Below are 22,228 nucleotides of genomic sequence, written 5' to 3' on the forward strand. Positions count from 1 at the left end.
CTTAGGAGTGGCATGGAGAAAGAGACAGGTGAGGTTCACCCTTTTATTCCCCTCACTCTTGCCATAGAGCTATCGTTTCTGAGGGATTCTAGGAATACAGTTTGAAAACACTGGATTGAGGGAACTTTAGAGTCTCTTCTCTCACAAAATTCTATTAATACAGGCATTTAAGGAATACCTAGACTCCCTTCTGTTCCCTGTCACTTTAAGGTAAAGTAGCAGCAGGAGTCAGCTGAGAGAAAAACACAGGACACTGTGGTCTGGGCCAAGGCCAATGGCCCTTTTTCATGGCCAGTCCCAGGGAAATAGAAGCCACTTTCCTCTGATCCAAGATGGATGAGGGCTAAACAACTTGTGTGTGTGTGTGTGGGGGGGGGGGGGACCTGGGTGGCTCAGAGGTTGAGCTGCTGCCTTTAGCTCAGGGCGAGATCCTAGGATCCTGGGACTGCGTCCCTTATCAGGCTTTGGCAGGGAGCCTGCTTCTTCCTCTGCCTGTGTCTCTGACTCTGTGTGTTTGTCATGAATAAATAAATAAATAAAATCTTTAAAAAAATAAACAACTTGTGTGATTGGGCTAGACTTTAGCTTGCTCTTTTTTCATTGCCCCCCACCTCCTGCCCTTCACCTAGGCTCAGAGCTAAAGGCAACCAAATTCACCTGGTCATTTCCCTGGGCTTCGGAGTTGATTAAAATCTTATAAAGTAAATACTCAGTCTGGTGCCAACCAAGATGGAAAGAGAGTCTGGTTCATTCGTCACCATCCTCCCCTGGTACAACAGGTTGACCGGCTTTAGCTGTCTGGCGAGGAACCAGCCATGCAGACAGACGTTCAAAGGCTAACAGAACTTTTTTTTTTACCAGGGTGTAGTCACCTTAAACCCTTAAAGGAACCGACAAAGAATCATAAAGCACCCAGGGACTTGCTACAGCTGGAACAGTTATTACCACTTGGCTTGAAAGAACAAGGAAAGAGAGCTGTCACCCAACAGCTGTAGCTTGGAGAACTAGGTAAAAATACCACTTTCACGTTACAAGTGAAAATACTCAGAAGAGGTACGTTAGAAGCGGAATCCCCGGGGGTTAGGAATGTATTGAATCTGAAGCGTGTAGCAGCAGCCAAGGGGTTGGGGCTGGGGCTGGCTAAGCCACCACTCTCACACTTTGACCTTCCCTGCCACCAACCGAAAAAGGCCAGGAATTACTGCGACCGTCTGGAACACCGTCTGGGACTACAACTCCCGGCATGCATCACTCGAGCGTCCGCACCACCCTTTTCGAGGCTACGATAAAGGCGCTTTCGGGAAGAATTGCATGTCGGGAACTGTAGTTGTCCCAACTGGGGCTGGACGCCTGCCGTAGCGCGCTCATTGGCGCCCAGGTCACCGCCCCCTTCCCCTCGCCGCTCGTCGGTGTATCACGCACGTACACGCAGCGCGTGCCCACGCCCCCTCCCTAGGCCTAGGACGCAGGCGCGCGCACGCTCCCCGGGCCCGGTAGGCGGAGGGGGGTGGGGGGGGAAGAGGAGGAGGGGGAGGGAGGGAGGGGGTTTAAGTATCTACTTTACAGAGTAGACGGCAGTCGGGTACGAAGAGCGCGAAGGCCTGGCTTCCAGGCAGGTGAACTCTGCCCTGAGCCTGGGGCCGGCGGGACGGTCCGGAGCCAATTTAGCGCGCCTGCGAATAGGAGTCGGGCCGCCGAGACCCGGAGGGCAGCGGGGGGCAAAGCCCCGGCCTAGGCCCCGCGGAGATGTCCGGCTGCGGCGCCTGTACTTGCGGCGCGGCGGCCGCGCGGCTCATCACCTCTTCGCTCGCCTCCGCGCAGAGAGGTAACGAAGTAGTCCCTCACCTGAGCCAGTGGCCGGCGGTGGGGATCCCGGGGAGGGCAAGAGGCCTGCCCCACCCTGCCGGTGCGACACCCCCCCTCCCGCTTTGCTCGTGGGATGGGGCTCTGCCAACCTCTGGGGCAGCTGTTTCTCTAATTTGAAGTAAATCCGTTGCGCTCCCCCCGCTTGCGCGCATTCAGGCCTCTTGACTTTGGGGCCGGAATGTGGCCGCTTAGCAGGAGCCCCGAAAGAGGCACGAAATGCTCCTCGCCTTCAGAAGTGTCCTCGGAGGTCCGCCGGCTGCTGCCACCTGCCCCGGCGGCGGCTGCTTCTCCGGAGCCCGGCCGGATTCCCTTCCGGCCTGTCGGGGCGCCGGGGGAAGGGCTGGGGCTCCCCGGGGGCCGCGGGGCGCCGCGCCGGCCGTCCCGGACGCAGGCCGCGCGACACCCACGCTGTCACCGTCATTGTGCGGCCGCTTGCACCGGAGCCTGAGCAGGGGTTCACAGCCCTCCCGGCGCCGGGAAGCCCTCGCGGCCCGCAGGGAAGCCGCCGAGGTGGTGCGGGAGATTCCCGCAGACACGGTTTCTGAAGTCCCTAAACGTCTCCGCAGTCGTTTGCCGGTTTTCCCAACTTGACGGTCCGAGAGAGTGTCTTCAGGGGTGGCGCTTGTTTACCTTTACTTTCTGTTTATCAGGAGCTGTGTGTGTGTCATCCCAGCCAATAGATTCCGGAAAAGAAACCGTTTTCCTCTTCCCCAAATCTATGAATATCAGACGACAGGCTAGATCCTGTTACAGGCACTTTTAGATGAATTCGTTTTATTTTGGCTTGTCAACGATCCTTGGATAGGTTTTGAAAAGTCCCCCTTTGCCTGGTTTTTATGAATGCCTTGACCCGTTCACTGAAGGTTTATTTTGCGACATTTGAGTTCACAAAGCGGGATTAAGTGAAGTAAGGTGGGCAGGAGCGTTTGTAAAGTGGTAACAGAAATGTAAAGGAGTGAATTTTGTTCCAAGACGTTGTTAAACCTGAACAACAGATGTTCTTATTCCAGGAATTTGAGTTGAAAACGCTTGGATTTGACCTTTAAGTTTATTTGACATCTTTTTCTTGCGGGTCTACTGTGTGCTGGGCTCTGTTTTGGTGCTGGAGATAGAGTGGTGGACAAGTCCTCATCTGCAAGTTTAAATCTACTAAAGCAGACAATAATATAATTTCCAGAAGTGGGTAAATGTGTGTGTGTGTGTCTGTGTGTGTGTGTGTGTTCTCTCTGGGCAGAGAAGTCGTCTTTGACAAAGCTCTTCAACCATTCCAGTCAGTTGTATTGTTAAATGGAATCATAGGAGGCATGTGGTAATTCATCTTTACGGAACAATCAGTGATTTTAAAATTTAATATATCATTAGGTGAAGCAACACAAATTAACAGCTTTAGGTATTATCATATTTGTTGCTCTAAGTTTGCCAGAGGTTTTCAGAAATACTGAACCATTGTCTTCACTGGGAAGGAGTAAATGAAGCTTAAAATATAGGATGTTACCTCATATTCTTGTAGAATTTAGTATTTTTATATGACAGTGAAACATCAAATGGTTTTCACATTGATTTAAGACTTACTCAAGACTTCATTAACAAACTGTGTATTGTCTGTAATAGAAACTCTAAAAGTATACACTAGTCTGCAATATAGAGATATTTTCTTTAAGAACTTTTAAAAGACTCCAGAAAGGGTTTTTTTTTAAATTTTTTAAAAACATTTTATTTATTTATTCATGGAAGACACAGAGAGACAGGTGCAGAGACGTAGGCAGAGAGAGAAGTGGGCTCCTTGCAGGGAGCTGGATGTGGGATCTGATCCTGGGACTTCAGGATCACGCCCTGGGCCAAAGGCAGGCACTCAACTGCTGAACAACCCAGGGATCCCCAGAAAGGTTATTTTTATTTAGGATATTTGGAAAGAGGAAGAGAGGCAAAAGAGAAAGAAAATTCAGAATTGAACTTAAGCTAGTTTATTCTTCTAGAGTTAAGAATCTCAACAATGTAATATAGGTAATAAAGAATGTAATCAAAATCAAAATAGTCTTATAACAAATTATACAATGAAGTAAAAATAAAAGTAGAGATTTCAGTGCTCTCTTGAAATATAGTACTATTCTCTATTTCCATTTGTTGTGTTAGACTTTAAAATTTTTAAACAGTAGTTTGAAAATTATTTGGTAACTTGCCATACTAGATACTGGATCTGTTTTCTTTTCCTGGTTGGCTTATATGTATTTCCAATTTAATGTGTTTTTTCTCACTGTTCTCTTTGAATATGAAACCTTTACTAGGGACGCCTGGGTGGTTCAGCGGTTAAGCTTCTGCTTTCAGCTCTGGGCATGATCCTGGAGTCCTGGGATCTAGTCCTGTGTCAGGCTCCCGGCATGGATCCTACTTCTCCCTCTGCCTGTGTCTGCCTCTCTCTCTCTTCTCTCTGTCTCTCATGAATAAATAAACGAAAGAAAAAGAAACCTATAGTAAAGTAGAAATTTTAAATATTTTTTTCTGCCCAAATTGCTGATACTTTTTCAATTTGTATACTAATACATGTATATGCAAAGTACATTATACACACACGTAACAGTTTGCATTCTAAATATGTACATTTAGAAATGCTTGACTCCATTTACAAAATTCTGAAAATCTGAATGACAGTACTTCATCTGAATTTGGCTGTGAGAATTGTGGAACCACATGTACCTCCCTTGGTTTTTCACTACTTTCTGTCCATGTCCAGTGAAAGGGTGTCACCTCATGAGGGTGTAAGTGAAGATGTGAAGATGTTCAAACATGTTGGCACCGATAATTTTCATAATAGTTGTGTAATGGGCCTACCTTAACAGTTTTTAGCTAGATTTTAAGTTTCTCTTTTTTGTTAAATATAAATTAAATAAGGCAAAGTAAATAAATGATAGAGTATCTTTATTTCTGCAATTGCAAACTATTTCTTAATAAACATTTTTTTGGCATATTCCTTTTTATTACTTATTTACTTATTTATTTTTATTTTATTTATTTATTTTTTAAAAAGATTTTATTTATTTATTCATGAGAGACACAGAGAGAGAGAGGCAGAGACACAGGCAGAGGGAGAAGCAGACTCCATGCAGGGAGCCTGACGTGGGACTCGATCCCAGGACTCCAGGATCATGCCCTGGGCCGAAGGCAGGTGCCAAACTGCTAAACCACCTAGGGATCCCTGGCATATTTCTTTTTAGACCAGCAGACTAGCCTTAGTGAAAACTAATCAGACATTTTTAAATTTGAGGAAAGCTATTATAGGACTGATGTTATTTTTCTTTATTCATATGTATTCAGGGGTTCCTGGGTGGCTTAGTCAGTTGAGTATGTGACTCTTGATTTTGGCTCAGGTCATAACTTGGCAACCTGAGGTTGGAGGCCTGCATTGGACTCCCCACTCAGCAAGGAGTTGGCTTGAGATTCTCCTTCTATCTCTCTCTGCCCTCCAACCCCACTCCAAGCTCGTATGTGCATGTGCAGGCTCTCAAATCTTTAAAAATATACATATTTTAAAGCAGTATTTGGAATTCAGGAAATAATAACTTGGGCATAAAATGAAAATTTGAGACCAATAAAAGCAATAAGTATCTACTAAGTTGCTGGCATTGTTTTTGTTGAATTTTTTTCCCCAATTTTTATTTGACATTAGAGGCCAGGTGGTTAAGCAAGCATTTAATTTGAGTTGCCATATCATCAATTGTTATACACTTAAGTATTGTCACTACAAAAAGATAATAAATTAAAATTTTTTATTTTATTTCTAAAATTTAAAGATCAGTTTATCTTTTAAGCTGAATCTAAGGAATGTTTTGTTTAAGGTTAAATATAGGAAATCAAATATTTAAAAGTTGAATAAATTACTCTCCTAGTTCTTTTTTTTTTTTTTAAGATTTTATTTATTTATTCATGAGAGACACACAAAGGCAGAAACATAAGCAGAAGGAGAAGCAGGCTTCCTGTAGGGAGCCCAATGTGGGACTTGATCCCGGGATCCTGACCTGAGCCGAAGGCAGATGCTCAACCATTGAGCCACCCAGGTGCTCTGTCCTAGTTCTTAATAGCCCTAAAATCAATGTACTTTATTCTAGTATTTCTTTTTAAAAATAACCGCTATAAAACTCAGAATATTTTATTTGTATGACAAAAGTTTTGTAAATGGTTTAGCGTTTAACTGTCTTCTCTTGTTGCTGCCAAGTATTATTTCGAAATACACTTTACAGAAATACTTCCCTTTTTGACTTTTATAGGGGTTCTTCACTTGAGGTTCACAGACCTCCAAAGTGTCCAGAGAGAGAATTCAGAAGTTCTGTTAATCTTATTTTCATTGATCATTAACTGAAATGTAGCATTTCCTTCAGTTATGAATGTAGGCAACAACTCACAGTAGTATTAGCAATATCTGTGGACTTGTTACCAAGTAAAATCAGAAATATTTTCTTAACACATTACAGTTCATATCTCAAGATATTTTTTATACTTTCCAGTATTTGAGATCATGATAGTTACTTAAAAAGCTCTTAAAGGAGCCTCTGGATGGCTCAGTTGGTTAAAGGTCTGCCTTCGCCTCAGGTCATGATCTGGAGGTCCTGGGATCAAGCCCAGCCTTGGGCTTCCTGCTCAGTGGGGAGTCTGCTTCTTCTCTCCCCAACCATGCCCACACTCTCTCAAATAAATAAATAAGACCTTTAAAAGATAATTTTTTAAAAAATTTTATTTACTTATGATAGTCATACAGAGAGAGAGAGAGGCAGAGACATACGCGGAGGGAGAAGCAGGCTCCATGCACCAGGAGCGCGATGTGGGATTTGATCCCGGGTCTCAAGGATGGCGCCCCGGGCCAAAGGCAGGCGCCAAACCGCTGTGCCACCCAGGGATCCCTAAAAGATAAATTTTATAAATAAAAAGCTGTTAAATATTATTTAATTTTGTTTATAGAGAAGCCCATTTTATTTTATTTTGTTCTTTTTTCCAAAATAAGTGAACTCTATAATTCCTGTCACATATTTCACTGGTCTTCCTAGTTACTTCCCAGGTGGTAACTATCAAGTTTGTTCTCTATAATTAAGAATCTGTTTCTTGATTTGTCTCTTTATCTTTTTTTTCCCTTGCTCCTTTGTTTTAGTTCTTAAATTCCACATATGAGTGAGATCACATGGTACGATCTGACTGACTTATTTCACTTAGCTTAATACTCTTTAGGTCTATGCTTGTCATTGCAAGTGGCAAGATTTCATTCTTTTTTATGGTTGCATAATGTTCATCTATCTATCTTACCTTTTCTTTGTGCATTCATCTGTAATTGGACATTTGGGCTGCTTCCATAGTTTGGTTATTGTAAATAATGCTGCAATAAATATAGGGGTGCATGTATCCTTTTGAATTAGCGTCTTTGCACTTTTTGCATAAATACCCAGTAGTATTGGGTACTGGATCATAGGGTAGCTCTATTTTTAATTTTTTTAGGAGTCTGCATATTGTTTTCCAACTGGTTGTACCAGTTTGTGTTCCCACCCAACGATGCAAGAGGGTTCCTTTTTCTCCACATCCATGCCAACACTTGTTGTTTCTTGTGTTTTTTTATTTTAGCCATTTTGACAGGTGTGAGATATCTCATTGTAGTTTTGATTTGTATTTCCCTGATGATGACTTATATTGAGCATCTTTTCATGTGTCTGTTGGCCATCCAGATGTCTTTGGGAAAATGTTTGTTGATGTCTTCTGCCCATTTTTATTTTTTTTATTTTTATTTTTTAAAATTTTTTTTAAATTTATTTATTTATGATAGTCACAGAGAGAAAGAGAGAGAGGCAGAGACAAAGGCAGAGGGAGAAGCAGGCTCCATGCACCGGGAGCCCGATGTGGGATTCGATCCCGGGTCTCCAGGATCGCGCCCTGGGCCAAAGGCAGGCGCTAAACCGCTGCGCCACCCAGGGATCCCCCTTCTGCCCATTTTTAAATTGGATTATTTGTTTGATACTGACCCTTTATTGGTATGTGATTTGTGAATATCTTCTCCTATTTAGTGGTTTGCCTTTTAGTTTTGTTGATTCCTTCACTGTGCAGAAACTTCTTGTTTTGATATAATCCCAGTAGTTTATTTTTGCTTTTATTTCCCTTGCCTCAGGAGACATATTTAGAGAAATGTTGCTATGGCTGATGTCAGAGAAATTATTGCTTGTGCTCTCCTCAAGGATTTTTCTGGCTTCAGGTCTTACTTTTTTTTTTTTTTAAAGATTTTATTTTTTTATTTATTCATGACAGAGAGAGAGAGAGAGAGGCAGAGATACAGGCAGAGGGAGAAGCAGGCTCCATGCAGGGAGCCTGACGTGGGACTCAATCCCGGATCTCTAGGATCAGGCCCTGGGCTGAAGGTGGCGCTGAACCGCCAGGCCACTGCGGCTGCCCCAGGTCTCACATTTATTTGAATTTTGAATTACATTTTGAATTTATTTTTGTGTATGGTGAAAGAAAGTGGTCCAGTTTCAATCCCTCATATGTTGCTGTCCAATTTTCTCAACACCATTTTTTTTTAAGAGACTGTCTTTTTCCCATTGTGTATTCATTCCTACTTTGTTGAGGGTAAATTGACCATAAAATTGAGGATTTATTTCTGGGTTTTCCATTATACTGATCTATGTGTCTATTTTTGTGTCAGTATCATACTGTTTTAATTACTGCAGCTTTGTAATATAATTTTCAGTCTGGAATTGTGATACCTCCAGTTTTCTTTTTCTTTTTTAAGATTACTTTGGGTATTCAGGGTCTTTTGTGAGTCCATATAACTTTTAGGATTGTTTGTTCTAGCTATGAGAGAGATGCTGTTGGTGTCTTAATAGGGATTGCATTAAATCTGTAGATTGCTTTGGGTAGTATGGATGTTTTGACAGTATTCTTCCAACCCATGAGCATGGAGTGTCTTTCCATCATCTTGAATTTCTTTCATCGTTGTTTTATAATTTTCAGAGTACAGGTCTTTCACCTTTTAGGTTAAGTTTATTCCTAGATATTTCATTGGTTTTGGTGCAGTTGTAAATGGGATGTTTCTTTTTATTTTATTTTATTTTATTTTATTTTATTTATTTTATTTTATTTATTTTATTTTTATTTTATTTATTTATTTTTTTATTGGAGTTCAATTTGCCAACATATAGCATAACACCCAGTGCTCATCCCATCAAGTGCCCCCCTCAACGCCCATCACCGAGTCACCCCCAACCCCCACCCACCTCTCTTTCCACCACCCCTTGTTCGTTTCCCAGAGTTAGGAGTCTCTCATGTTCTGTCTAAATGGGATGTTTCTTAACTTCACTTTCTGCTGCTTCATTTTTTACCATTTAGGAATGAAACAGATTTCTGTACATTGCTTTTGTATCCTGTGACTTTACTGAATTCATTTCTTTGGTGCAGTCTTCAGAGTTTTCTATATTTATTATCACATAGAGTTCTACTCCTTTACCATTTTGGATGCCTTCTATTTCTTTATGTTGTCAAATTGCTAGTGGCTAAGACTTCCAGTATTATGTTGAATAAAAATGGTGAGATTAGACATCCTTATCTTCTTCCTGACATTAGGGATAAAGCTCTCAGGTTTTCACCCTTGAGTATGATGTTGGCAAGAAACAGATTTTTAAAATATTCTAATAAGTACTTCAGATTGGTTTCCTTTGTCATGTACTTTGTTCTGTACATTTAAAAAGATTATTCTAAGAAGGGGTCCATCCGTAGGCTTCACGGACTCCTACAGGGGTTCATGGTACAAAAAAGGCTTAAAACTCCTGATTAGGGGACCCCTGGGTGGCTCAGCCATTGAGCATTGCCTTTAGCTCAGGTGGCGTGATCCTGGGTCCAAGGAAGGAGTCCCACATTGAGCTCCCCACAGGGAGCCTGCTTCTCCCTCTGCCTGTGTCTCTGCCTCTCTCTCATGAAAAAATAAATAAATCTTAAAAAAAAAAAAAAAAAAACAGCCTCCTGATTAGATGACTACAGTGATTTTTGTGAAGATTTTATAAGATTGGTAAGTGACTAATCTTTTAAACTGACCAGTACTGTGTTTTAAAAAGTGGGGTTCCCAAGGGCACCTGGCTGACTCAGTTGTTGAGCAGCCAACTCTTGCTTTTGGCTCTAGTCACAATCTCAGGGTTATAGATGGAACCCTGCATGGGATTCCATGCTCAGCGGGGAGTCAGCTTGAGATTCTGTCTCTCCCTCTGCCCCCGACCCAGCTTGTGTGCACACTTTCTCTCTCTTGCTCTTCCTCTCTAAAATAAATCTTTAAAAAAATTAAAAATGTGTGGTCCCCAGACTAACATCAGTATAATCTGGCAGTTTATTAGAAATATGTTCTGGGGTCCCACTTCAAACCTTCTGAGTCAGAACCAGGAAATAGCCCTTGCAATCTGTTTCATTTTTAACAAGCTCTCCAATTAATTGTGGTGCATGCTCAAGTTTGAAATAGTACTTAGTATTATAGTATTAGTATTTATGGCACCTTGTTGGTACAGCCAGCCCATAGATTATAGAATGTTAAAACTGTATCAGGGCTAGCAGAGAAATTCTTAAATTTAGAAGTTTAAATGACATGAACATGTTTTTCAGGTAGTATTTTCTGTGGTAACTATGATCGCATTGGTTTCATATGTTACTTGATAAGTTATTTAAGGCGAAGGACTTTTTTTTCTATTCTATTTTCTATTCAGAAGTCTATAGACTTTAAAAGGATCATGTTCAGGGATGCCTGGGTGGCTCAGCAGTTGAGCATCTGCCTTTGGTTCAGGGCATGATCCTGGGGTCTAGGATCAAGTCCCACATCAGGCTTCCTGCAGGGAGCCTGCTTCTCCCTCTATCTATGTCTCTGCCTCTCTCCCTATGTATCTCATGAATAAATAAAAAAATAAAAATAAATAAAAGGGTCATGTTCATAATTTTTCTCTTAAATTTTTTTTAAGATTTTATTTATTCTCTGCCTTCAGAGAGTCTCTGCCTCTCTCTCTGCATCTCTATGAATAAATAAATAAATACATCTTTAAAAAAATTTTTTTAAATATTTTATTTATTTATTCATGAGAGACACAGAGAGATAGAGACACAGGCTAAAGGAGAAAGGGCTCCATGTAGGGGGCCTGACGTGGAACTCAATCCCAGGTCTCCAGAATCAGGCCCTGGGCTGAAGTCTGCACTGAACCACTGAGCCACCCGGGCTGCCCTGACAGAGTCTTTAAGCCATATTATATCCTTTGAAAAATATTAATGTTTAGCTTAAAATTCATGAACTACCTTAAGTCTCAGTCTAATGAGAGTAATGGCCATCATTTACTGCAAAAAATAAAATTGGAATTGTTACACTTGAGAAAATTTGAAATTCTTTTGAAAACGTCACTTAGAAGAAAAATATCAAATGTAATTTTTTAATATTATTATTCAAGTTTATTAGTATTAAGCAAAACATTATAGTCTATGGATTAGGGACCAATATGTTATAAATCTTAATCCTTTTTTAGTGTTGTTTTTGAATTTATATAGAGATGAGAATATTTATTTATATCTTTCCTGGGATCCCTGGGTGGCGCAGCGGTTTGGCGCCTGCCTTTGGCCCGGGGCGCGATCCTGGAGACCCGGGATCGAATCCCACATCAGGCTCCCAGTGCATGGAGCCTGCTTCTCCCTCTGCCTGTGTCTCTGCCTCTCTCTCTCTCTCTCTCTCTGTGACTATCATAAAAAAAAAAAAATATATCTATCTATCTATCTATCTATCTATCTATCTATCTATCTTTCCTGAAGTTTGATCATTTTATTTTTGTATTTTGTGGAACCGGCAATAAATAGCTAAAGAAACTAGTTCTAACAGGGTACACACATATGTTGGAAAATTGGAGTTAATAAAGTCAATTAGGGGTGCCTGGGTGGCTCAGTTGGTTAAGCAACTGCCTTTGTCTAAGGTCGTGTTCACTGGGTTCTGGGATGGAGCCCCCCCCCATCTGGGCTGCTCAATCAGGAGTCTGCTTCTCCTTCTGCCCTTCCCTCTGCTCATGCTTGTGCTTGCACATGTGCGCGCTCTCTCTCTCTCTCTCTCTCTCTGAAATAAATAAAATATTTTTAAAAAACTAAAAGTCACATATAACTAAGCAGTTGCTTTTGAATTGTTCAAAGGATGTTATTTTATTTTATTTTTTTAAGAGGGGGTGGGGTAGGGCAGAAAGGAGAGGGAGAGAAAGAAAATTTTAAGCAGACTCAATGCCCAGTGCAGAGCCCAGTGCAGGGCTCGATCTTACAACCCTGAGATCATGCCCTGAGCCACAATCCAGAGTTGAATTCATAATCAGCTGACCCAGTCCCAGGTGCCCCTGGAAGGATGTAACTTTAAACCAGTTTTTGTGTTTGGGTACAATATATACATATGTGCATGATCTCTGAAAAGCCCTAACAGGTACAGAAATAAAAATTTTAAGCCTGAGTTGAGAATTTTGCAGGGAATAAAATGAGGGAGATAAAATCAGTTTCTTAAATTTATTTAAGTATTAATTTTAACCCCTTTACCCCCTTTTTGTTATTACGTGCTAACAGCACTCTGATACACTGCTGGGAAACTTCCTTTGGCAATTCATTAGGATTCATTAATGTACGTTGTACATTAGCTTATGCAGGGTTGTGAGTAGCTCTACCATACTCAATACTGAAATCTGTGGAATTTTATTTAACCTAAGACCACTGGGTTTTCTTGTGTAGGGAACACTCTTTTAAAGACCAACTTGGGAAATGCTGCCTTATAGTATGCAGTGTGGCTTTTTGCCATTGACTATAATTTATTTAGGGGTTTATTTTGTATTTATATGAGAAAAACCAGGGGTTAGCTAACAGTGATCCCATAGACCAAATCTGGCCACACCCATTTGTTTGCATATTGTTTTCATGTTACAAAATAGTTGGAACTGAAACTACAGGGGATCCCTGGGTGGCGCAGCGGTTTGGCGCCTGCCTTTGGCCCAGGGCGCAATCCTGGAGACCTGGGATTGAATCCCATATCGGACTCCCGGTGCATGGAGCCTGCTTCTCCCTCTGCCTGTGTCTCTGCCTCTCTCTCTCTCTCTCTCTCTCTGTGACTATCATAAATAAAAAAAAATTAAAAAAAAAAAAAAAGGAACTGAAACTACATAGCTGAGAAAGCTGAAAATATTTACTATACTGGTCCTTTACGGAAAAAGTTTTTGCCACAGAAGTCAGCGATTAACCTGTACCCTTTTTAATAATTTTAACTTCAAATATAGTAAAAGGTTAAAATGTTTGAAGGCAGGATAGCTGTTACATAGTATTTACTGAATTACGTTTTTTTATAGGATTGAAGTGTTTCATTAAAACGTGTGTTTTAATGAACATGCTTAACTTTTTTTTTTTTTTTTAAGATTTATTTATTTATGATAGACATAGAGAGAGAGAGGCAGAGACACAAGAGGAGGGAGAAGCAGGCCCACGCCGGGAGCCCGATGTGGGACTCGATTCCGGGACTCCAGTATCGCGCCCTGGGCCAAAGGCAGACGCTAAACCGCTGAGCCACCCAGGGATCCCCACATGCTTAACTTTTTAAAGAATATTTGAAGTTTGTTTCCATTCTCTAGGATATTACCCCCCAAAGAGTCAAGGAGACAGATAAGAGTTTGCTTATTTTCATTGGTAGAAATACTGTAAGAATAGGAATAGGATGTAAATAGCCTTTTCCCCCTAGGGGTGAGGCAGATGTTGAACTGCTTATCTCTCACACTTTCAGAGCCACTCATTGTTATAACCTGGGTGGTCTTTCTTCACTTCCAAACAACAAGCCCAGAAAGAAACATCTTTATGTACCTGGAATCTGTAAGAGGCCCATGTCCGGCCTATTTTTATGGGGACTTTGCCTCCGATTGTGTCACTATTTTCTCTACTCTTTTGTTATTACTGCTGTGAAAACTGTAGCTTTTTCAGTCTCCTTTATACTTAAGTAATTTTTGTTTTCAGGGAATTTATTGAAGGGATGTTAATAATTGATGTATAGACTAATAAATTTCATCATATTTCCAGGTATCTCTTGTGGCCGCATTCATATACCCGTTTTAGGAAGGCTCGGGACCTTTGAAACTCAGATTCTACGAAGAGCTCCCTTTAGAACCTTTACAGAAACACCAGCATACTTTGCATCAAAAGATGGCATAAGTAAAGATGGCTCTGGAGATGGAAATAAGGTATTTTATCTTTATTGGCATTTATATACATATTTGAGTTCCTTCAGGCAATTAAATGTAATAATAGTATTCTGTATCAGTTTATACGTTTTCTTTTTTTTTTTTTAAGATTTTATTTATTTATTCATGAGAGATACAGAGAGAGGCAGAGAGACACAGGCAGAGGGAGAAGTAGGCTCCATGCAGGGAGCCCAATGTGGGACTCAACTCCGGGACCCCAGGATCATGTGAGCCCTGAGCTGAAGGCAGAGGCTCAACCACTGAGCCACCCAGGCATCCCTGGCTTATATGTTTTCTGTAGGAAATGTGAAATATATAAAATGATAGGAAGAAGTTTATATAATTTTACTTTTAGTTTCAACCATAAAATAGTTTTATAAGCATTGCACTTAGTCAGCAGTAGTTAAGATTTGTAACACTCCACAAAGTAATAAAGAAGCTACGTTAAATTATCTATGCAGTCAGCACTCTGTAGATTGAATTAGGAATAGCCATCATTTCTGCTTTCACACAACCCTTTTTTTTTTTTTAAGATTTTGTTTGTTTATTTAGTCATGAGAGACACACACACACAGAGAGGCAGAGACACAGGCAGAGGTAGAAGGAGGCTTCATGCAGGGAGCCCGATGCGGGACTTGATCCTGGGACTCTGGGATCACGCCCTGGGCCAAAGGACCCAGGTGCCCCAACACAAAACTCTTAACAATACATGATAGTATAAACCCCACTTCATTCTTTACTTAAAAAGTTTTGGTATCTCAGTGACTTAATGTTGGACTACTCTGTAGCTACCAAGTAGATGATTGGTGATTGTATTGGGTCAGTGAATTATTACCAGTTTCTTTTAATATGTGAATTTTACTAAGACTTGAGTTAATGTTATATGCAAGACAAAATGTTAGGTGCTTTCCTATTCACACTCGATCCTAATAGTGACTCTCTAAAGTAGGTAAAATTTTAGAGATGAGAAAAGTTAGATTCTCTGCCTCTCTCTCTGCATCTCTATGAATAAATAAATAAATACATCTTTAAAAAATTTTTTTAAATATTTTATTTATTTATTCATGAGAGACACAGAGAGATAGAGACACAGGCTAAAGGAGAAAGGGCTCCATGTAGGGGGCCTGACGTGGAACTCAATCCAGGTCTCCAGAATCAGGCCCTGGGCTGAAGTCTGCACTGAACCACTGAGCCACCCGGGCTGCCCTGACAGAGTCTTTAAGCCATATTATATCCTTTGAAAAATATTAATGTTTAGCTTAAAATTCATGAACTACCTTAAGTCTCAGTCTAATGAGAGTAATGGCCATCATTTACTGCAAAAAATAAAATTGGAATTGTTACACTTGAGAAAATTTGAAATTCTTTTGAAAACGTCACTTAGAAGAAAAATATCAAATGTAATTTTTTAATATTATTATTCAAGTTTATTAGTATTAAGCAAAACATTATAGTCTATGGATTAGGGACCAATATGTTATAAATCTTAATCCTTTTTTAGTGTTGTTTTTGAATTTATATAGAGATGAGAATATTTATTTATATCTTTCCTGGGATCCCTGGGTGGCGCAGCGGTTTGGCGCCTGCCTTTGGCCCGGGGCGCGATCCTGGAGACCCGGGATCGAATCCCACATCAGGCTCCCAGTGCATGGAGCCTGCTTCTCCCTCTGCCTGTGTCTCTGCCTCTCTCTCTCTCTCTCTCTCTCTGTGACTATCATAAAAAAAAAAAAAAAAATATATATATATATATATATATATATATATATATATATATATATATATCTATCTATCTATCTTTCCTGAAGTTTGATCATTTTATTTTTGTATTTTGTGGAACCGGCAATAAATAGCTAAAGAAACTAGTTCTAACAGGGTACACACATATGTTGGAAAATTGGAGTTAATAAAGTCAATTAGGGGTGCCTGGGTGGCTCAGTTGGTTAAGCAACTGCCTTTGTCTAAGGTCGTGTTCACTGGGTTCTGGGATGGAGCCCCCCCCCCTCTGGGCTGCTCAATCAGGAGTCTGCTTCTCCTTCTGCCCTTCCCCCTGCTCATGCTTGTGCTTGCACATGTGCTCTCTCTCTCTCTCTCTCTCTCTCTCTGAAATAAATAAAATATTTTTAAAAAACTAAAAGTCACATATAACTAAGCAGTTGCTTTTGAATTGTTCAAAGGATGTTATTTTATTTTATTTTTTTAAGAGGGGGTGGGGTAGGGCAGAAAGGAGAGGGAGAGAAAGAAAATTTTAAGCAGACTCAATGCCCAGTGCAGAGCCCAGTGCAGGGCTCGATCTTACAACCCTGAGATCATGCCCTGAGCCACAATCCAGAGTTGAATTCATAATCAGCTGACCCAGTCCCAGGTGCCCCTGGAAGGATGTAACTTTAAACCAGTTTTTGTGTTTGGGTACAATATATACATATGTGCATGATCTCTGAAAAGCCCTAACAGGTACAGAAATAAAAATTTTAAGCCTGAGTTGAGAATTTTGCAGGGAATAAAATGAGGGAGATAAAATCAGTTTCTTAAATTTATTTAAGTATTAATTTTAACCCCTTTACCCCCTTTTTGTTATTACGTGCTAACAGCACTCTGATACACTGCTGGGAAACTTCCTTTGGCAATTCATTAGGATTCATTAATGTACGTTGTACATTAGCTTATGCAGGGTTGTGAGTAGCTCTACCATACTCAATACTGAAATCTGTGGAATTTTATTTAACCTAAGACCACTGGGTTTTCTTGTGTAGGGAACACTCTTTTAAAGACCAACTTGGGAAATGCTGCCTTATAGTATGCAGTGTGGCTTTTTGCCATTGACTATAATTTATTTAGGGGTTTATTTTGTATTTATATGAGAAAAACCAGGGGTTAGCTAACAGTGATCCCATAGACCAAATCTGGCCACACCCATTTGTTTGCATATTGTTTTCATGTTACAAAATAGTTGGAACTGAAACTACAGGGGATCCCTGGGTGGCGCAGCGGTTTGGCGCCTGCCTTTGGCCCAGGGCGCAATCCTGGAGACCTGGGATTGAATCCCATATCGGACTCCCGGTGCATGGAGCCTGCTTCTCCCTCTGCCTGTGTCTCTGCCTCTCTCTCTCTCTCTCTCTCTCTGTGACTATCATAAATAAAAAAAAATTAAAAAAAAAAAAAAGGAACTGAAACTACATAGCTGAGAAAGCTGAAAATATTTACTATACTGGTCCTTTACGGAAAAAGTTTTTGCCACAGAAGTCAGCGATTAACCTGTACCCTTTTTAATAATTTTAACTTCAAATATAGTAAAAGGTTAAAATGTTTGAAGGCAGGATAGCTGTTACATAGTATTTACTGAATTACGTTTTTTTATAGGATTGAAGTGTTTCATTAAAACGTGTGTTTTAATGAACATGCTTAACTTTTTTTTTTTTTTTTAAGATTTATTTATTTATGATAGACATAGAGAGAGAGAGGCAGAGACACAAGAGGAGGGAGAAGCAGGCCCACGCCGGGAGCCCGATGTGGGACTCGATTCCGGGACTCCAGTATCGCGCCCTGGGCCAAAGGCAGACGCTAAACCGCTGAGCCACCCAGGGATCCCCACATGCTTAACTTTTTAAAGAATATTTGAAGTTTGTTTCCATTCTCTAGGATATTACCCCCCAAAGAGTCAAGGAGACAGATAAGAGTTTGCTTATTTTCATTGGTAGAAATACTGTAAGAATAGGAATAGGATGTAAATAGCCTTTTCCCCCTAGGGGTGAGGCAGATGTTGAACTGCTTATCTCTCACACTTTCAGAGCCACTCATTGTTATAACCTGGGTGGTCTTTCTTCACTTCCAAACAACAAGCCCAGAAAGAAACATCTTTATGTACCTGGAATCTGTAAGAGGCCCATGTCCGGCCTATTTTTATGGGGACTTTGCCTCCGATTGTGTCACTATTTTCTCTACTCTTTTGTTATTACTGCTGTGAAAACTGTAGCTTTTTCAGTCTCCTTTATACTTAAGTAATTTTTGTTTTCAGGGAATTTATTGAAGGGATGTTAATAATTGATGTATAGACTAATAAATTTCATCATATTTCCAGGTATCTCTTGTGGCCGCATTCATATACCCGTTTTAGGAAGGCTCGGGACCTTTGAAACTCAGATTCTACGAAGAGCTCCCTTTAGAACCTTTACAGAAACACCAGCATACTTTGCATCAAAAGATGGCATAAGTAAAGATGGCTCTGGAGATGGAAATAAGGTATTTTATCTTTATTGGCATTTATATACATATTTGAGTTCCTTCAGGCAATTAAATGTAATAATAGTATTCTGTATCAGTTTATACGTTTTCTTTTTTTTTTTTTTAAGATTTTATTTATTTATTCATGAGAGATACAGAGAGAGGCAGAGAGACACAGGCAGAGGGAGAAGTAGGCTCCATGCAGGGAGCCCAATGTGGGACTCAACTCCGGGACCCCAGGATCATGTGAGCCCTGAGCTGAAGGCAGAGGCTCAACCACTGAGCCACCCAGGCATCCCTGGCTTATATGTTTTCTGTAGGAAATGTGAAATATATAAAATGATAGGAAGAAGTTTATATAATTTTACTTTTAGTTTCAACCATAAAATAGTTTTATAAGCATTGCACTTAGTCAGCAGTAGTTAAGATTTGTAACACTCCACAAAGTAATAAAGAAGCTACGTTAAATTATCTATGCAGTCAGCACTCTGTAGATTGAATTAGGAATAGCCATCATTTCTGCTTTCACACAACCCTTTTTTTTTTTTTAAGATTTTGTTTGTTTATTTAGTCATGAGAGACACACACACACAGAGAGGCAGAGACACAGGCAGAGGTAGAAGGAGGCTTCATGCAGGGAGCCCGATGCGGGACTTGATCCTGGGACTCTGGGATCACGCCCTGGGCCAAAGGACCCAGGTGCCCCAACACAAAACTCTTAACAATACATGATAGTATAAACCCCACTTCATTCTTTACTTAAAAAGTTTTGGTATCTCAGTGACTTAATGTTGGACTACTCTGTAGCTACCAAGTAGATGATTGGTGATTGTATTGGGTCAGTGAATTATTACCAGTTTCTTTTAATATGTGAATTTTACTAAGACTTGAGTTAATGTTATATGCAAGACAAAATGTTAGGTGCTTTCCTATTCACACTCGATCCTAATAGTGACTCTCTAAAGTAGGTAAAATTTTAGAGATGAGAAAAGTTAGATTCAAGAAAAATTATGAGTCACTTTTTTGTCATGATAGTAAGTCCTGATTCAGTTTCATTGAAATGTATTTTACCTGTAGTAACTTTTTTTCCTAGTGTTTATTGAGTCATGGAAAGAACACTTGATTACACAAACTCATACTATGTGAGGAAGGAATACATGTAAAATATATGTGTTTACTAGAACTGATTTTATTTTTGTGGTAAATAGATCTTTTGATACCAGTGATACTAGAGATGTAAATTATACTAATAATTCCATTCTAGAAATTATAGAAATTGGGAAGCCCCGGTGGTGCAGCGGTTTAGCACCACCTGCAGCCTAGGGCGTGATCCTTGAGACCCGGGATTGAGTCCCACATCGGGCTCCCCGCATGGAGCCTGCTTCTCCCTCTGCCTGTGTCTCTGCCTCTCTCTCTCTCTCTCTCTGTCTCTCTGTCTCTCTATGAATAAATAAATAAATAATTTTAAAAAAGAAATTATAAAAATTGTCAGATTAATTACAACCTATCTTGCTTATATTTGTTACATATAAAATGGTTGCCTGAAAGTAATAATTGACACTCTCTCTTTTTCTCCTTTACTAACATTAGAAATCAACAAGTGAGGGAAGCAGTAAAAAATCAGGCTCTGGGAATTCAGGGAAAGGTGGAAACCAACTGAGGTGTCCTAAGTGTGGCGACTTGTGCACTCATGTAGAGACCTTTGTGTGTAAGTATTACTTCTTCTGTTGTTCTTTTTCTCTACCTTTTCTATAAATCATAGGCTGCATAGAAATATATATATATAGAGATATATGTTCTTTCTGAACTTACATGATTCAGTCTTATGTTCACCAAATACTAAACATCCCCTGGACTGGTAATTCTTTGCACGGTGGCATAAAAAGTAATATAAGAAGACTATTTCCTTCTTTATTTTGTGTGTGTTTATTTCAAATTTTGATTTTGCGAGTGTTCTTTGATGTAACAGTTGAGCTGTAGGAGAATGAAGGCTTATTTATTCTGTATTCATTAACTGTATTCTTTGAATAACTGTTGAGCATCTCATACAGCTGGAATGGACAGTCTTTCATATATTAAGGTATTTATCCTCTCTAAGTAACAACAGGAGGAAAGCCCTCAATTCTAGAAAGTATGATGATTATTAATGATTCAGACACTAAGAGCAGGGAGAAATCAGCAGTCCTGTTTTTTGCTGTTAATGTGAGTACCTCTCCCTGGAATACAGATGCTACTGTAAATCTTTTGTTTCATGAATCAGATAACTCCTTTCCTACATGATTAGAGTTAATGGTAATGATTCCAGAGTAAATTACATTGTACTTACTACATGTCAGTTACTATATAGTCAAACTGTGAAAAAGTCAGTGGTGAGGTTTGGCAGAAGTTTCAGTTTCTTGTGATTAGCTGGAGAAGATTCTCTATATTCTAATCCAAATCATTGGGATTTCAGTTACAGTTTCACATTTTTCATTGATATTAATTGGCCACTGTATGAAAAAGCATTGTTATGTTGTAGCATGTTTTTACACTTTTGGAAAGACCTTTTAAAGCAGTTCCATTCTGTAGGTGGAATGTTTGAGATTCTCTTAACATTGTTGCCTGGAAAGAGGTCAAAGAGAAGAATCACTTTGAATGAATACTAATTTGGTTGCAACATAAAATGAAAATGGTAGAGCTAGATAATGTAACTTCTGAATAATATTTGGTATTAACAAATTTTGTGTGAAATAATAAAATTGCTAAAAGGTCTGAGAATTGCTTAATTCATGATGGCAGTGTCATAGTAACTTTTTTTTTTTTGTAGAAACATTTTAATCAAGAATTTTATCTTTTCCTTAGAGAAAGATTTCAATCTTTGTAGACTTAGAGAGTAATCCTTTATAGTAGAAAAGGAAAGAAACTAATATTTAATAAACGCCAGTATATACAGTTTTATTCTCACAATCTTATTTTTGTCAGGATGGAGAATATCCTCAATTTATAAGCTAAGATTTATCAAGTTTAAATAACTCATCCATGGACACAGTGCTATGAAGATTTGCTATTTGGAAGTTCCTATCCTGTACATTTTTAGCAACTGGAATTCTTTAGGATAAAGTAGCTCTTGTTGAGATTACATTTATTTTTTATTTTACACAGTATTTTTTTTCTTTTGTTCTTTTTTTTTTTTTTTTAAGATTTTATTTATTCATGAGAGACACAGAGAGAGAAAGAGAGAGACAGAGAGGTAGAGACACAGGCAGAGGGAGAAGCAGGCTCCATGCAGGGAGCCCGAAGTGGGACTTGATCCCGGGTCTCCTGGATCATACCCTGGGCTGAAGGTGGCACTAAACCGCTGAGCCACCTGGGCTTCCCACACAGTATTTTCAAAACTTGCCAGGTCCTATTAATCACTGAGGGTTGTTGTTCAACATATAGATTCTCTTCACCAGATATGAGATTCTGTAGATTTTGGGTGGTATTCCAGAATATGTATGTTTAACAATAAGATGAGGTGTGGACAACACTAATTCTAATGTTATATAATCTACTCAAGGCTGAGATGGTTTCTTTTAGGAATTCTAATTGAGGAGAGGAATATGGGAGTAGAGAATGGGGACAAAAAAAGTAAAAGAGTAGTAGATACTTACATATTGTTTAGTAAGCAAACATCTGTGAGACAGCCACTGCTAGGCTTAGAAAATAAACACAGATAAACATGACATTGTCCTGTCCTCTGGAATTTTACTGCATAGGAGTGATAGGACCTCAACAGTGAGACAAGGCCCTCCTGTCTTGATTTTTGCGGACCCATAATACAAGTCTCTTCAGAATGCATCTCTTTTGAATGCTGAGGATCTTCTGTGTCTGCTTACTGGAAATTCAAGAGTTTGTTGAATCTCGGGTTATTCATTTTGTTTGAATCTGTTTATTTGGTT

The 22,228-nt window shown here is 39.7% G+C and overlaps 1 protein-coding gene across 2 annotated transcripts in view; it reads left to right on the forward strand.

The window, feature by feature from the left end:
• Nucleotides 1-1,530: 1,530 nt before the first annotated feature.
• Nucleotides 1,531-22,228, forward strand: part of CLPX (caseinolytic mitochondrial matrix peptidase chaperone subunit X) — a 49,361-nt gene continuing 28,663 nt past the window's right edge. Inside the window, exons 1-3 of one of the 2 annotated variants that reach the window (XM_041744130.1) lie at nt 1,531-1,825; nt 13,930-14,090; nt 19,899-20,016. In XM_041744130.1, the coding sequence (XP_041600064.1) occupies nt 1,747-1,825; nt 13,930-14,090; nt 19,899-20,016 (358 nt within the window). In that variant the 5' untranslated portion in view covers nt 1,531-1,746. Of the gene's footprint in view, nt 1,826-13,929; nt 14,091-18,116; nt 18,327-19,898; nt 20,017-22,228 lie in introns of those variants that run through there. The other variant, XM_041744128.1, reaches the window with a different exon arrangement.

Source organism: Vulpes lagopus, chromosome 2 (genome assembly GCF_018345385.1).
Source record: "Vulpes lagopus strain Blue_001 chromosome 2, ASM1834538v1, whole genome shotgun sequence".
Taxonomy (NCBI): Eukaryota; Metazoa; Chordata; class Mammalia; order Carnivora; family Canidae; genus Vulpes; species Vulpes lagopus.